General features: G+C 48.1%; 1 protein-coding gene across 1 annotated transcript; it reads right to left on the reverse strand.

Annotated features, from left to right (window-relative positions):
- Positions 1–4,581: 4,581 nt before the first annotated feature.
- SOX3 (SRY-box transcription factor 3) lies at positions 4,582–6,254 on the reverse strand. The gene has a single exon (XM_066356812.1). It carries the CDS (start codon positions 6,252–6,254, stop codon positions 4,926–4,928), a length of 1,329 nt encoding a protein of 442 aa, XP_066212909.1. The 3' UTR covers positions 4,582–4,925.
- Positions 6,255–14,237: the final 7,983 nt, after the last annotated feature.

The following is a 14,237-nucleotide window of genomic DNA, read 5'->3' on the forward strand; positions in this document are numbered from 1 at the left end:
AAGACTGTCAATGGGCAGAATCACACAACAAACACAAAATGACCACTGGCATAAGTGTTTTTGAAGAGATGCCCATTGCTATGAGAGGTAGGCATCGTGGAAGACTTCCCTGAAGTGAAGCTTGAACTGAAATCTTTAAGAGGACACTGGAGTATTTGAGGGAAGAGCTTGGGAAAGAACATTCTAGGAAAAGTGAACAATAATTTTAAAAAACTTGGAGCAGGAAAGAAATGATTGTTTTTTAGATTTTATGAATTGTCAGGAAATATGTGCTTGATGTGTGGATTTGGAGACATTCCACAGATGCAAAATAAAGCATGTATTGTGCAAAATAACGTTGTCACAATTATTGAACTTCAAATTGTACTTAGATATGAAACCATCAGGAGCCATGACTTATGTAACAAACATTTCTCAAAGAAATCCTGGCTGGGATTGAAGTAAGGAGGAGTAGAAGTGCAGGGAGTTGAGCTGAGAGAGGTGGGCAGGAGCTGAGTCAGGCAAAGCTTTGGAGGAGTTGGTAGTTTTTCCTAAGAGCAATCAAAGGAAGCCAGTAAAAGGTTAAAAGAAAGGAAGTAACAATGATAGGTTTTATGTTTGCAAAGAAGAGGGAATGCTGTAGAAAGAATGGATTGATGGGGAGCAGATTGGAAGCAGCAAGAACAGGTAGGGAGCCATGACAGTGGTCCAGCAGAAATGACAGTGGTGTGGCTTAGGATGGAGGCCACGGGGAGGATGGTCACAGCATATTATGTTACATTCAGCTGGTGTGTGCTCACTTAGCCCTTCTTCTTCTTGTCCTGGGACCCAACCCCTGGGCCTGCTCTCCCCTCCCCATCCCAAGAGGGTAGTGAGGGTTACTCAAGCTCCTGGGTTTATGTGCCTTCTGGGACCTCAGTGGCCCCTGCTTCCCACTGTTGAGCTTGGCTCCCAAAGAGGTCTTTTCTCTATTGAGTAAGTCTGAAGAATGACAGAGCCTTCACTAATCTGCTCCTGCTCTTGCTTACTGAGGAGGACACTTGGCTGGGAGGGGAGGTGTGGAGGGGACGAAGTTGCTCTGGTGTGTTTATCATACTTGTGTTCACTGTAGGCTTCAACCTGAGGAAAGCTAGAGAATTACTGCTCCTGGCGTTTTCTGCCCTCTCCCTAGACCAAAAAAATGAAGGGAAAACTGAAACTTTCTTCTTTCATGAGCAGACACATTTTCCTACCTTTTTGACTGGGAGGGAATATATTTTAATATCTACCTTTTCCAGTGATAACAGTAATATAATCTTATCAGAGAAAATTGAAAAGTACAAGACTATATCAGAAAGACTAACCAGTGTTTATAACACTACTCTGCATTTTTGCATATTTTTCCAGCCACATATTCTTATTTTTAAATAGGTCATATGTACCAAATATACTTTTGTGTATCTTGCTCTTTTTACTTCATGGTTTAAGCATTTCCCTGTGTCATTAAAATCTCTCCCCACACAATTTTTAATCTGCAAAAGTAGTCTTTTTGAAAACAAATTTTGCATAATCTTTTCTTGTTTGTCAGACATGTGGTTATGTATAACTTTTACCATTACAAAGAGATCTGTTATGAACACCTTTGTTTAAAAATCTTTGCCTGAATTTTGGGTGCTTTCCCCCCCCCATATATTTCTAGAAGAGGGATTAATGAAGGAAATTGTTTAGATACAACGCTAAAGAAAAATCTCTATGTAGAATATTGACACGAAAAGGTAGCTCTGCTCCTGCTAGTGGAAAGATAAATGGTACGTGCTGTTTCTCTTTCTACTCTGCAAGAACCCTGTGCTCCTCACTTCACTTTATCACTTCATGGCTATGAAGTCTCTGTGTCAGGAATTGCCTCTTTTCTCTAGATACCTGTGGGATTGTGAGATTGAGAGACAGCTGGGACAGTACTTCATTGATTTCTCTCCATCTTGTAGCCCAACAAAGTGCCCTTCAGGCTTGTGCTGCCACAGAACCAGCTAAGCAACCTTGAGCATTGCCGCTTTTCCCTTTGTGGACAGTTTCTGCAAATGTAAGACAAGCAGGAGGAGTATTTGGGTGTGACCAGATTTTGTTATTGTTGGCATTTAAGCAATAGAACACCCATTTCAAATAAAATCTTACAAGAGCCTCAATCTGTAACACAGATTAAGGGGCATTTGTCCTGGTTGAGGTGTGTAAAGAAGAGTGTGTTTTGGGGGGTAGTGCTTTAGTTTGAAAATTCTGACCTAGAGGATAAAAATTTCACTCCAGTTCTGTTCACTTTTCTTCCTTATTGCTGAAGTTTAAAGAATTACCTTTCATCAATATTTAAATCCTCCCAATGTGCTGATCAATGAACTCTTTTCCCTTAAAGGCAATTTAGAAATCAGACTGAAAAAAAAGTCAGAAGAAGTAAAGCACAAAGCCATGTTTGTTCAGAGAGGGAGTGAGCAGTATGTGAGACTTCCTGAAAGGGTGACCCTGGAACTTCTAGGAAGGCAATCTCACAATGGACTCTTCCAAAGAAGCAGTATAAGTTTCTTCCCGGTTGGTACCGCCCCCTCAGTGGGGCAAAATTGCTTGTTTTCACCCTCCCTTTCTTAGAGTCATTTCAGACATAACTTGGGTCCACAATTACTGGCAGTTTTAACTCAGAGGAACTAATGAACAGGTACTGTATTGAGTCCCAAATACTGTAAAAGTATGAATAGGGGGTTAAGTATGGCAAAAGCATTTCCTGCCCCCCCAGGACACTGGAGCATGGTGATGGTGACCAGAGTGAAGTTCACCAACCTGGCAACCTGTTTGGCTAGTTCCAAGCACCGCAGTGGGAACCAGCCAAGAGGGGCCCCAAGTCTGTGGCCCTAGGATGGGAAAGGAGGGGTGGAACTGAGGCCTTGTCCTAGCTCATCAGTGATGGAACAGGCCCGGAAGGAGCCCCAGGTGGAGGGCAATGGGCCTGAGTTTGTAATTCACCGCTGGGAACCCTTCCACCCTTTGCTACAGTGTGGGATGGGCTGTGATGGGTGGGAGGGAAGAAGGTGCCAGCGTCTCCGGGGTGGGAATAGTGCTACCGTCCTTGGGAGACCGACCTCTCTTTTTAGAGGTGTGGTGAGCATAGTCTTCAGGATTCCTAGTGATATGTAAAAAGTGAGCAAGACTCATGAAGTCGTTGAAAGTCCCAGCCCCTCCTGCCCTGTCCCAAGCCAACCCTGGCCTGCAAGTGAAAAGCTGGCCCTCACAAAGAAGCTGGTTAAAAATGTGGAAATCAAACCAATTTACGGGAGATCCTGTCGTTAGAATCTCAGGAGACCTCAAGCAAAGAAACCTGTGGTGAAGAGTAGATAAAGATAAAAAACGGTGCACTAAGGCAGACCTTACTGGAAAGTCTGAGTTTAGTTATACTGGGGTAGTGAGGTAACAGGATTAAAGGATTAAGAAAATCACCTCAAACAGCTAAGAAGTCGGTAAAAACAAATCAAATCAAACAAACAATAACAACAAAAAACACTGGTTCTATTTGTTTTCTTCCTAGCCTCCATATAGATACATTGAGACACGAAGGGCTTTTCGGGGGACACAGGGACATGGCTTAGGAAAAATCTATGGTGAAGGAGTAAAAAGCAGGCTCGATGCTTGGGATGAGAGGAAGCCTATTCTAGAAAACAAGTAAAGAAAAAAGATATGCGAGATGTTTTAGTGATCTTTTAACATCAAAGGTGCACTTTGAAAAACCAAACTTTCTATTATTGAATGAGGGTTCTCCCGCTTTTGCCACCACGGTTGGCAGGTAATATACTTATTACTCGCTAGGGATCCCTGTAACCCTTTTTAAAAATAAGGTAATTAAGATTTCAGAAGGGTTTTGTAAATATTTCAACTCAACTCAAGTGTCTTCCTGCCCCAGTGCACAAAGGTAAAGGTGCCAAATTTTCGGCCGGTTTCATTGGTCTCTCAGCGTTAGCAACAAGTGCATGTCTGCCGGAGGTTAGCTTCAGCTGGACTGCTGCTTCCAGGAAAACTACTTGCTCCTCAGCGTTTTAGTTGGATATATTGGGTATGTTTTCAATTACCAGCAATTAAAAAGAAACCATTTCAGATGACTCGTCGTCCTCCAAGTGCCTTCCCGCACCCCAGGATAGGACCACGGTTGTAATACAGAGTGATGATATCCTCCCCAAAGCGCACCTATATTTCAGGCCCGCAAAATTATCAGGACTCCATTATGATGGTTATAAAATTTATTGAGCTCTCGAGTAAACCATTGAAAAAAACATAAAACAAAATAGTCCATTCCCCACAACCGAAGCAAAATTCCAAAAATTAGCCCAACGAAATATCAAATATTGATCACTGCAGAAATCACAACGCCAACAAACTAAATGCGAACTGGACAAGCTGTCTGGCGGCCAGGGGCAGCGAGAAGGGAGACACACGCACACCTGGCTATAAATTGGATTTAGCTGCCGCGCCACTCGCTCATTCAGCCTCCAAAACCCACCGAGAAAAGACAGGCAACACGACTGGGGGAGGCGGCGTTGCAGGTTTCAGGTAGCCTCGCCGCAGTACAGTTCTCCTTTCACTCACTCCACCACTAACAGCAAACTAAGGAGACAACATTTTCAAATGCAACTGGAAAACCCAGGAACCTCGGAGGAGGGCGGGGAGGGGCTTCTTTTTCTTTGCAAACATCACAGCGATTTCCAACCTACAAAAGGGGAGGGGAGGGGCAGTCAAACTCTAAAAAGTCTCATATCCGCTGCTCCGAAATTTTTTTTGCTTTGTACAAAACTCGACAGCTACAGCAAAACTTTATGTCCTCCCCTTCATCCATACAATTCAATAAACTCAGATAAGCAAAGCTAAACAACAAGGCGTCCCAACTTGGGGGTAAGGGGTGGGATAGGGGCGCAAGGGCTGTGATCGCAGGTCGACTTTCAGATGTGGGTCAGCGGCACGGTTCCGTTGACCGCAGTCCCGGCGCCCTGGTAGTGTTGATGTACCGTGTGCAGGCGGCCGCCAGACAGCGGTGAGGCGGCGTCAGTCACGTCCCCGCTGGGTGGCAGGTACATGCTGATCATGTCGCGCAGGTCGCCGAGGCACGCGCGCTGCGAGTGCGAAGTGATGGCAGGCGGCGGTGAGCTTGGCTCAGTCTTCACCACCGTGCCCATAGGGCCCAGGCTCATGGCGGCGGCGGCGGCGGCGGCAGCAGCGGTGGCGGGCTGCTGGCCGTAGGCGGCAGCCGCGGCAGCGGCGGCTGAGGACGCCATGCCCCCGTAGCCCGAGGCGGCGGCTGCAGCGGCGGCTGCATTCATGTAGCTCTGGGCGCCGGGTGGCATCATGGGGCTGTACTGTAGGCCTGCCATGTCGTAGCGGTGCATCTGAGGCAACGCGGGCGGAGGCGGACTGCTCATGGTTGCGGGCTGCGCGTAGCCCAGCTGCTCTTGCACCATCGAGTACGCGCCGTTGGCCCAGCCGTTCACATGTGTGTACGTGTCCAGGCGCTGGCCCACGCCCACTGGGCTGCTGGCTGCTGCAGCCGCCGCGGCCGCGGCAGCCGCGGCAGCGCCTGGGGGCAGCAGGCCGCCAGGCAAAGAATACTTGTCCTTCTTCAGTAGCGTCTTGGTCTTGCGGCGCGGCCGGTACTTGTAGTCCGGGTACTCTTTCATGTGCACAGCGCGCAGTCGCTTGGCTTCGTCGATGAACGGCCGCTTCTCAGCGTCGGTTAGCAGTTTCCAGTCGGCGCCCAAGCGCTTACTGATCTCAGAGTTGTGCATCTTGGGGTTCTCCAGGGCCATCTTGCGCCGCTGTCCGCGGGACCACACCATGAAGGCGTTCATGGGCCGCTTCACGCGGTCTTGATCACTACTCCCGCCACCGCCGCTCGCACTACTGCCGCTGCTGCTGACTGCGTTCGCACCGCTGGCTGCGTTCGCGCTACTCTTGCCTGTTCCGCCAGGGGCTCCGGGGCCGCCCGCCCCTGCCCCTGGAGTGGATGGTCCCACGGGGTTCTTGAGTTCAGTCTCTAACAGGCTGTACATGGCCGGAGGGGGGAGAAGGTGCACCAGAGTGGCAGGAGGAGAAGGCGCTCCCGCGGCGGGAGCGGCCACGGTGAAAATACCTGGGGATGCCGTCGGAGGGGCCTTTGGGGGCCGGTGGGCCAGAGGGTCGGGCGGGAAAGATAGGGTTGGCGCAGAACTCCTTGCCACGTCTCCAGGAACTCGCAGAACACTTTCACCTGATGCGTTATCTCGAGCTGGTCTCATTCACAGTCTGGCGGGGCACTCGCAGGGAGCCCTTATAAATCTACTCAGATCCCCTGGGGTTGGGCTGGTCCCGCCCCTTGCCTTCGGGAGCCCCCGTGATTGACAGGTTTACTGTGATGAGCTCAGGCCAATCATCATGGAGCCCCCGTTTATCCCCACTCGAAAAAAAATGTTCGGGGAGCCCTTTCGTTCACCTCCACACCCCTCTTGGGCCGGGTGACGTGATGAGTTATTCAGGAAGGAGGAGTCCAGGGGAGACACTCAGAGACCACCACCAGTTCAGATCTCAAAAAGTTTGAAAGAACGAAACTCAAAGAAGTGATAGAGGGGAAAAGGACGCCTGGGATAGATTGGAGGAAGTGAGTAGAGGGGAGCCATGCGGTTCAGAAAACAACATTGCAGCTCTGTCAGGGCCGACCCGTGCCCGACCCCCCGGGCCACCATGCAAAGCTTTCCGCTGTCTGTGCGTGGATGTCCTCCAACCTTTTTTGATGCCAGCGCTCAGACACTGGACATCGCCAGCATCCAGGCGGTCTTGGGAACTCGGGGTGCAATCGAGTTGCCCGGGCTGCGGCTCCAAGCAACCCTGCCTGGAATCGGCCCCCGTCAAGGCGGACAGAGCAGGGATAAGGGAACCATGCACGAGAGACAGGCTTCGGGATGGCTGAGCGCACGGAGACTGTGAGGCTCTGTGATGGTTGATGTGATTGCGACCAGGGGCCTAGAAATTGACATGGGTGTGTATGGATGGGGATGGAGGGGGTGTGCTGGCTTGGGCTTTCTCGCTCCAGGCCCCTGTTTGGCGGCCCCTTTTTGTCTCTGCTCTCTGGCCATTTCGGTTTTTCCAGTCCGATGCCCCTGAGGGGGAGGGTCCTGCCCCTTGGAAAATCCGTTTTCATGGCAACACGGAGTCTCTCCAAGTGAAAGAAAAGTTTCTTAGATGGATAGACGGTGGCCGGAGAGGCGCCGAGGCGGTTTTCAGAACGGACCACGGGGGCCCCCTCCACAGGCCGCGCACCTGCCAGGAGCAGTGAGTGCTGCTCTGGCCGCGCAGCTGCCCAGGAAAGCAAGCTCTGCTAACGGATTTCATCTTTATTTTTTGTTTGTTTGTTTTGGTTTGGTTTTGTTGGTTTGTTTGTTTTACAACCTTGCTGACCGGAACTTTGAGACCTGGAGCGGGATACTAACGTATTTCTCGGGTTGTCTGCCAAACAATATTGGAGCGGAAACCCCAGCTGCAAGAAAAGTGAACCCCAACAATCACCTCCGCCAACCCAAACGACTGGCACAGCTTTTGAAACACCCAGAGCAGCCCGAAGCCACGAGTGGAAAGAAATCTAGCTGGGCAGAAGTGGCAGAGACTGAAAAAAGGTGTCTGCATGGTGTGGGCGTTCCCGTCCCCATCCAGCCTCGAGAAAGGTGGGGAACCAAAGTGGGAAACAAAAACAAAAACTCAAGCTTTTAGTTTTTTAGCGCTAATGCAGGACCAGGCAATCCTGGATTGCCTGCCTGCCGTCAGGGATGGGAGTTTCCCCCTTTCTGCATGAATTGCAAACCATACCCCTCAGGAGCTGACAGACCATTGGCATCAGAATCCCAGCTCCCACCCAGCATTTCTCCTGGAAGTTTGGGTTTCGAAACTTGCCCCTTAAATTTAGGTTCCAAGGCAATGAAGCAAATGTCCACCGCCAAAGGCTGTGAAACGTGAATATGTGTAAAGATTTAGGGTTTTAATGTAAACTATCTGGAATGGTTCTGTGTGTGAGTTGTATGTGTGTGTGGTGTCCGTGTGTGTGTGTGTATGTGTGTGTGTGTGAAAGAGAGAGAGAGAGAGAGAGAGAGAAAGAAAGAAAGAATGAATGAATGAAAGAAAGAACGAACGTGTATGGATATGCACATTTAAGCCGACAAGGAGTGAAAGGCATGTTTCAGAAAACACAATGGTTGTCAGTCCTCACTTGCACCTGATTTGTTGCCAAACTGGAGGATAGTCAAATAAATATTCTTAGGCAAACCCACCTTCTCCCAGAGAAGTCACTGTGCAGTAACCCTGCCCTCCAGCCTCCATTTCCAAATGCCCTCTTGGGTTCCAAAGCTGTTGCTAAGTGAAGCGCGTTTTAGGAAACTACCCAACTGATGAGCTGCCTGGAGTCCAGTAGCCTGACATTTGTCAGGATTTTTTCCAATTTTTAGGACCCTGTTGTGGTGACAGCTCCTGGGCTGCATATTTCCCGAGACAAGGCATTCCTTCCCGCAGCAGATTATCTGAGGAACTAGTCAACTCCCCCCAGCCGTTTGTCATTTGATTGTATCCAGCCCAAGGCTTAGGTGAGCTCATTTACACATTACATCCTTCTGCAGTCTTTTTCCAGGAACTGACACCCATTCCCACATTCCTAGCTTCCCTCTGAGGCCTGATTAAATCCGTCTCTGTGCCTGGTGGCTCTGGGGTGGTCTGTACAGCCCCAAGTAAGAATCAAGCCTAATTTCCTTAGAAACATTAACGAGGAAACGTTCTCAACCTAACCTAGCATTTCTATAGACTTGTAAGGTTACCTTTAAGAGCCTAAGGAGATGAGGGAAGGCTGGAAGCAAACTGTTCTCTTGGCCCACCTGCAGTGCATGCGCAAGTATCAGTCAAGAGGCATGACCTTCACTGGAAATCGGGAGAGGTGTCAAGTGGGTCAAACGGTCCGAGGGGCCACAGTTCAAATGGGGAAGATGGACGGCAGAGCCTCACTAGTGTCTGCGACATGCATCCTGCACCCAGCGAGAGAAGCTAAGAGACACAGCGGAATCCAGGACCAGTATTTTTCAACCTCTTCTGGAGAAGAGAGAGTGTTTGTCAGCTTTCTCGCCCATAGGGACTTCCAGGAACCCTTGGGCTGCATATAGAGTCTTGGGTGGCTGGCTGTGAACTCGGCCAAGCACCCCTTCCCATTCTCATCTCCCTCCCAAGACAACTCTGCCTCCGACTGGGGCTGGGCTTGGGGCTACCAGGACTCAGTGTGCAGCAACAGCGCCGTTTGTTGGCTTTAGTTGGAAACTTCACCCAGAGGCTCCCTTTTTCGCACTCTTGGGCTTGGAGATCACCTCAATCCTCTCTGAAGAGGCAGCCGGCTTCGCCCCAGGACAGACGTGCTCATCCTTAGGAGAGAGTTAACGAAAAACTCTTGAGACCTAGACTCTAGCGTGGTTGGCCCAACAGGCTCCAAGTACATCAGGTGTTCTCATTCCGCCTTTGGTTTGGAGCCGTGAAAGAAATAAGACATCCCACAGAGTTCATATCCTCAAAGTATACTTTTGTACAAAGTACTGCTCTGCCTTACAGCTACTGGTAGAGAGAGCACAGCAGCAGAGTGGTAGTCCCCCAATTCGCCTAGAGGTGCAGGCGTTGACTACTTCTCAACAACTGCTCCTGGGGGACCTTTTCCCGTGTCTCCTGCTTGATTAGGACCCAACCTCTTAGAGGAGGTGCCCTTTGCGTGCTGGGTTGACTGATGTGAATGTATGTAGATGTCCGCTGGCAGGACGCGCGCGCGGGGTCGGGGCGGGGGCGCAGAACTGAAATATGACAATAGAATGGAACAATTGCCTTGTCAAGTGAACTAGGACCCAGCGAAAGGTCTGAGTTTCAAGAAATGCAAAAAACTTATCCTGGTGACTCTCAGAAACGCTTTGCTTTCCAGCAAAAAAATGTTTGCTTATCCAAAGGCAGTAATTCCTATTTCTTTTTTAAGAACATCCCTGGACTACTTACTCTGGCTCCTAGCCAAGACTGTATTTAGGTCAGAGATTGAGGGCCTTGATCAAGAAATCAGAGGCTTGGGTCTGTTGTAGAATCATCTCTTGTAAAAGATCAGAAAGTTTGCCAACACTTTAACGGGGTGAAGTAAACAGCACTTTCTAATTCTCAGAGCATTCAGTATGATATCCCTCCATCAATCCACAGCAACCCTTCCACCCACCCCCCACCCCACCCCCATGAAACACTTACTATAGGTCTGGGAAGGCCCTGAAGACCCTAGGCTGTTCGGTGCAGGCTGGAAACAATAATCTAGTTGATGTTCTCTAAAGAAAAAAAAAATGTGGCCCTGGCCGGTTGGCTCAGCGGTAGAGCGTCGGCCTGGCGTGCAGGGGACCCGGGTTCGATTCCCGGCCAGTGCACATAGGAGAAGCGCCCATTTGCTTCTCCACCCCCCCTCCTTCCTCTCTGTCTCTCTCTTCCCCTCCCGCAGCCAAGGCTCCATTGGAGCAAAGATGGCCGGGGCGCTGGGGATGGCTCCTTGGCCTCTGCCCCAGGCGCCAGCGTGGCTCTGGTCGTGGCAGAGTGACGCCCCGAGGGGCAGAGCATCGCCCCCTGGTGGGCGTGCCGGGTGGATCCCGGTGGGGCGCATGCGGGGGTCTGTCTGACTGTCTCTCCCCGTTTTCAGCTTCAGAAATCAAAAAAAAAAATGTTACTAGGAGCTATGGAAGTGTGTGATGGTCTTCGAAGCACCAAAATGTGTTTTGTAGGAAGTGTAACTGTATTCTGTAGCACGTCGGTGTAGCTCTTTTATGAGGGAAGGGTGCACTTTTACAAGTGAGTTTCTGATTTTGATTCACTTGATTAGTTGAGCTACTTTTTGTAGATACACTAGTAATCCTGCTGGCCCACACGTTGGAGTTCAGTTGCCAAGATTCCTTTCACCCACAGGTTACAGAGAGATTAATGAGAGATTACTGAGCAACTGCAAGGAAATTGACAATCTTTGCTTTCAGTGCTCTCTTAACTACCTCACAAACACAATTCCAACACTGCCATTTCCCCGGAGGAAGGATGGCTCTACCGGGAACTGGGTCTCACTTCTAGAGGGTTTTCCGAATTGGCCTCTTTGCCTCTCTCCCCTTTCCCCAACACTCCCGCCCTCGCCCTGACAATTCCTCGCACATATTTAGGTCAAGTTGCCAAACGTTATCCTCCCGGAACCTTGTACCCTACTCCCGGGCTTGCCATCCCACTTGGCCTGATGCCTTTTCCACTTCCTGCTGTGGATGTAAAGGCACGGCCCTCCACAACAGCAAGGTGGCCTTCCCGAAGCCCGGGCCCGGAAAACCATCTGAAAATCGTTATCAGCACATATTGTTGTTTGAGTTATTCCATGTCCTCACAATTGAGACAAAGATGGGGGTGGGGGCATAGGTACAGCAGGTCTAGCAGCGTTCCAGGCACCTCCAATGTGATCAGGCATGATCATTGGCTCTGAGAGCCGAGGATGGCTGGAAGCTGGGGAGAACTTCCAGGAGTAAATTTTAAACACCTCAAGGCAGCATCCAGCTTTTCTTTTTCCCCCTCGCTATTGATTTTTTATTTTGTTTTACTCTTTTTCATTTTTTTAAAAAGAGATTGGAGAGCCATGAAATTTGACGTGCGGAATTTTCATCTTCTCTTAGGCTCTTTCTGCCGTCATTTCTTTTCATTTTACTAAATCGTTGTCTTACACCCACTATGTGCTGTGTTGGGCACCATACACGGGATGAGAAGCTGCTCCTTCCCATTCCGCAGCAGAAAGTGCGGCAGCCAGAGAAAGCTCAAGAGGGCTGGGTACCGGTGTGCGGCGGCAGGCAGGGACCACGCGGATTCGGCAGCGCGCGCTTGTCCTTTTACCTGCTGTGCCAAACAGGGCCCGCCCCGTGGCGTTCACAGGATGCCCGCGTGCACGGAGCCCTCGCAGCCGCGCATCCCGACACGGGCGAGTGAGGCTCTGGGACCGCTGCTCTCGAAGGAGAGCGGGGCTGAAGACACCGACCGAAAACATCTGGCGGGCCGCTGCTTGCCAGGTACTGAGGATGTCTATCCTCAGGCCAACCCTTTCTGCGCGGCTCTGCGGCCAGAAGTTGCGACAAAGAGAGATGTGTCGGAGGCCTCGCTGCGCTGGCGCTTCGGCGCTTAGGGCGCAGTCCATTCACCCCAATTCCATTTCTTCATAGAGCGTGGCCTTGTTATGACCTAGAAGCTTCCGCTAATGTCATGTTTGCGCAGTTAACACCATCTCCTCCTCTTTTGAACATATTTCATCCCCTTAGAACAGGCCAGGTTTCATTTGAAAAAGCAACGGAAAGGACGTTAAATAACCCTTTCTAATGGGGGGAAAAAAACTGCTCCTTTTGTGGGATGGTTTCTTTACAAAGCCAAAACAATCTTATTTTCTAGTTCCAATGGCCATCCTTTTATGAGTTATACTATTAAAGAAATCCGACACTAATTGCGCCGATTTAACTTGTTAATTAGTTGCAAATAATCTATTCATTAGTAGTAAAATAAAATAAAACCCATGTGCCTAGATATGATTCCACATTTACATATTATAGTGTCTGCATAGCATAGGAATACTAAATTAAGTTCCTAAAAGGTTTCTCCTCGGGATAAATAATTAAAATATATTCTACTTTAATTGACATTATAGAGAACATAAATGAGCTTTTCCTTTTAGATAGAAATAGCCATTTCTAAATTAAGCTTGTAGTCTGGAGAATGGAGGCTTCAGCCAAATGAATAGTCATTACTACCTTTTCAACAATGTGGGCCTTTTGATCAGAAAAGAAATTAGCTCTAAAAAACAGACAATGCAAGGCTGCCCTGCAATAGGAAGAAAATTAGATGGCCAAGGCTCTTCACAACACCTATTTCTATAAACCATAGAGCTCCTTGCTTTTCAATTACAGCTGTTCATTTCATATAAGGAAAAGGGGAAAAATAGGCCTCTAATGTAAACTCCCTTTAACCATAAAGCCTAGCTCCTGGAGCACAGCCAGGCTGACTACTTACTATTGTTTATAGTCCTCTCATCAATTAGCTAATGCTATATATTTTAAATGACTCTGAGGGGATTCACCAACTCCCTCCTCCTCCCTCACCCAGTCAAAATCCAAGCTGGACTTCTATGAAATGGCTACTATTTGGTTCACAGACACCTAAGTGTATAAAGTTTAATGTTTTTATTGTTCCCCAGAGAAAAACCATATTGAAAACCCTGCTTTGTTTTTTCTCTCCTATATTTCTTAGTCCATTATTGAAAGACCCAGATGAGGTGATGACAGGGCAAGAACATAAATGAGCAGCTTTCAGTATTGTTTCTAATTGTTCACAAAGCTAAATCCATCTCCAGGCAATTTTTCTGTGCCCTTTAGACTATAATTTGGCTTATATATCTTTGTGTTTTAAAAATGTAAATTTTGAAATTTGCTAACCTTATTGGTTTGATGTCATTAGAAATAATTTATTTTTTTAAAAATCACTAAGTCTTCACCATTTTGGTGAAATTATCTAGTTTGCAAGAAGAAAAAAAGGCCCTGTTTGTAGCATGTGCTATAAAATAAAACCTTCAACACACACAAAATAATAATATGAAAAAAATATTCGGTAATTACCAGAGAGTCTTAGTATGCATTTAGATATATGCTTTAGAAACATCAAAATAGAGTTATAGGCTGGAAAGGCTTTGCTTCCTTTGAATGTAGAATATTTGCTTATTTCTCTGATCTTTATAAATTCCTACACAAATTCTTTGAAGAACTAAAAAATAGTATGATCCTATAGGGTTAGCTTGGAAATTTAATCTTTGGAATTGTGCTAATAAAAGGACTTAGAATCCTATTTTTAAAGATCCAATTAAAGATATTTTATTTGTTCACTATTAAGTACACATTTTTACATAACTATAATACAATAACTATAACCATGGGCTTGTCCCTGAGAGGTGTCCTTTCCTTTATTTTTTTAAACAACTTTTTTTAAATCAAACGAGAGGCAGGGAGGCGGAGAGACAGACCCTCACATGCACCCTGATGGGGATCCACCCTGGAACCCCAGTCTGAGGTTGATGTTCTGCTCATCTGGGACCACTGCTCGATTGCTTGGCAACCAAGCTATTTTAGGGACTGAGGAGAGGCTATGGAGCCATGATCAGCACCTTTGTCCAACTTGTTCATTCAAGCCATGGC

Source organism: Saccopteryx leptura, chromosome X, assembly GCF_036850995.1.
Source record: "Saccopteryx leptura isolate mSacLep1 chromosome X, mSacLep1_pri_phased_curated, whole genome shotgun sequence".
NCBI lineage: Eukaryota > Metazoa > Chordata > Mammalia > Chiroptera > Emballonuridae > Saccopteryx > Saccopteryx leptura.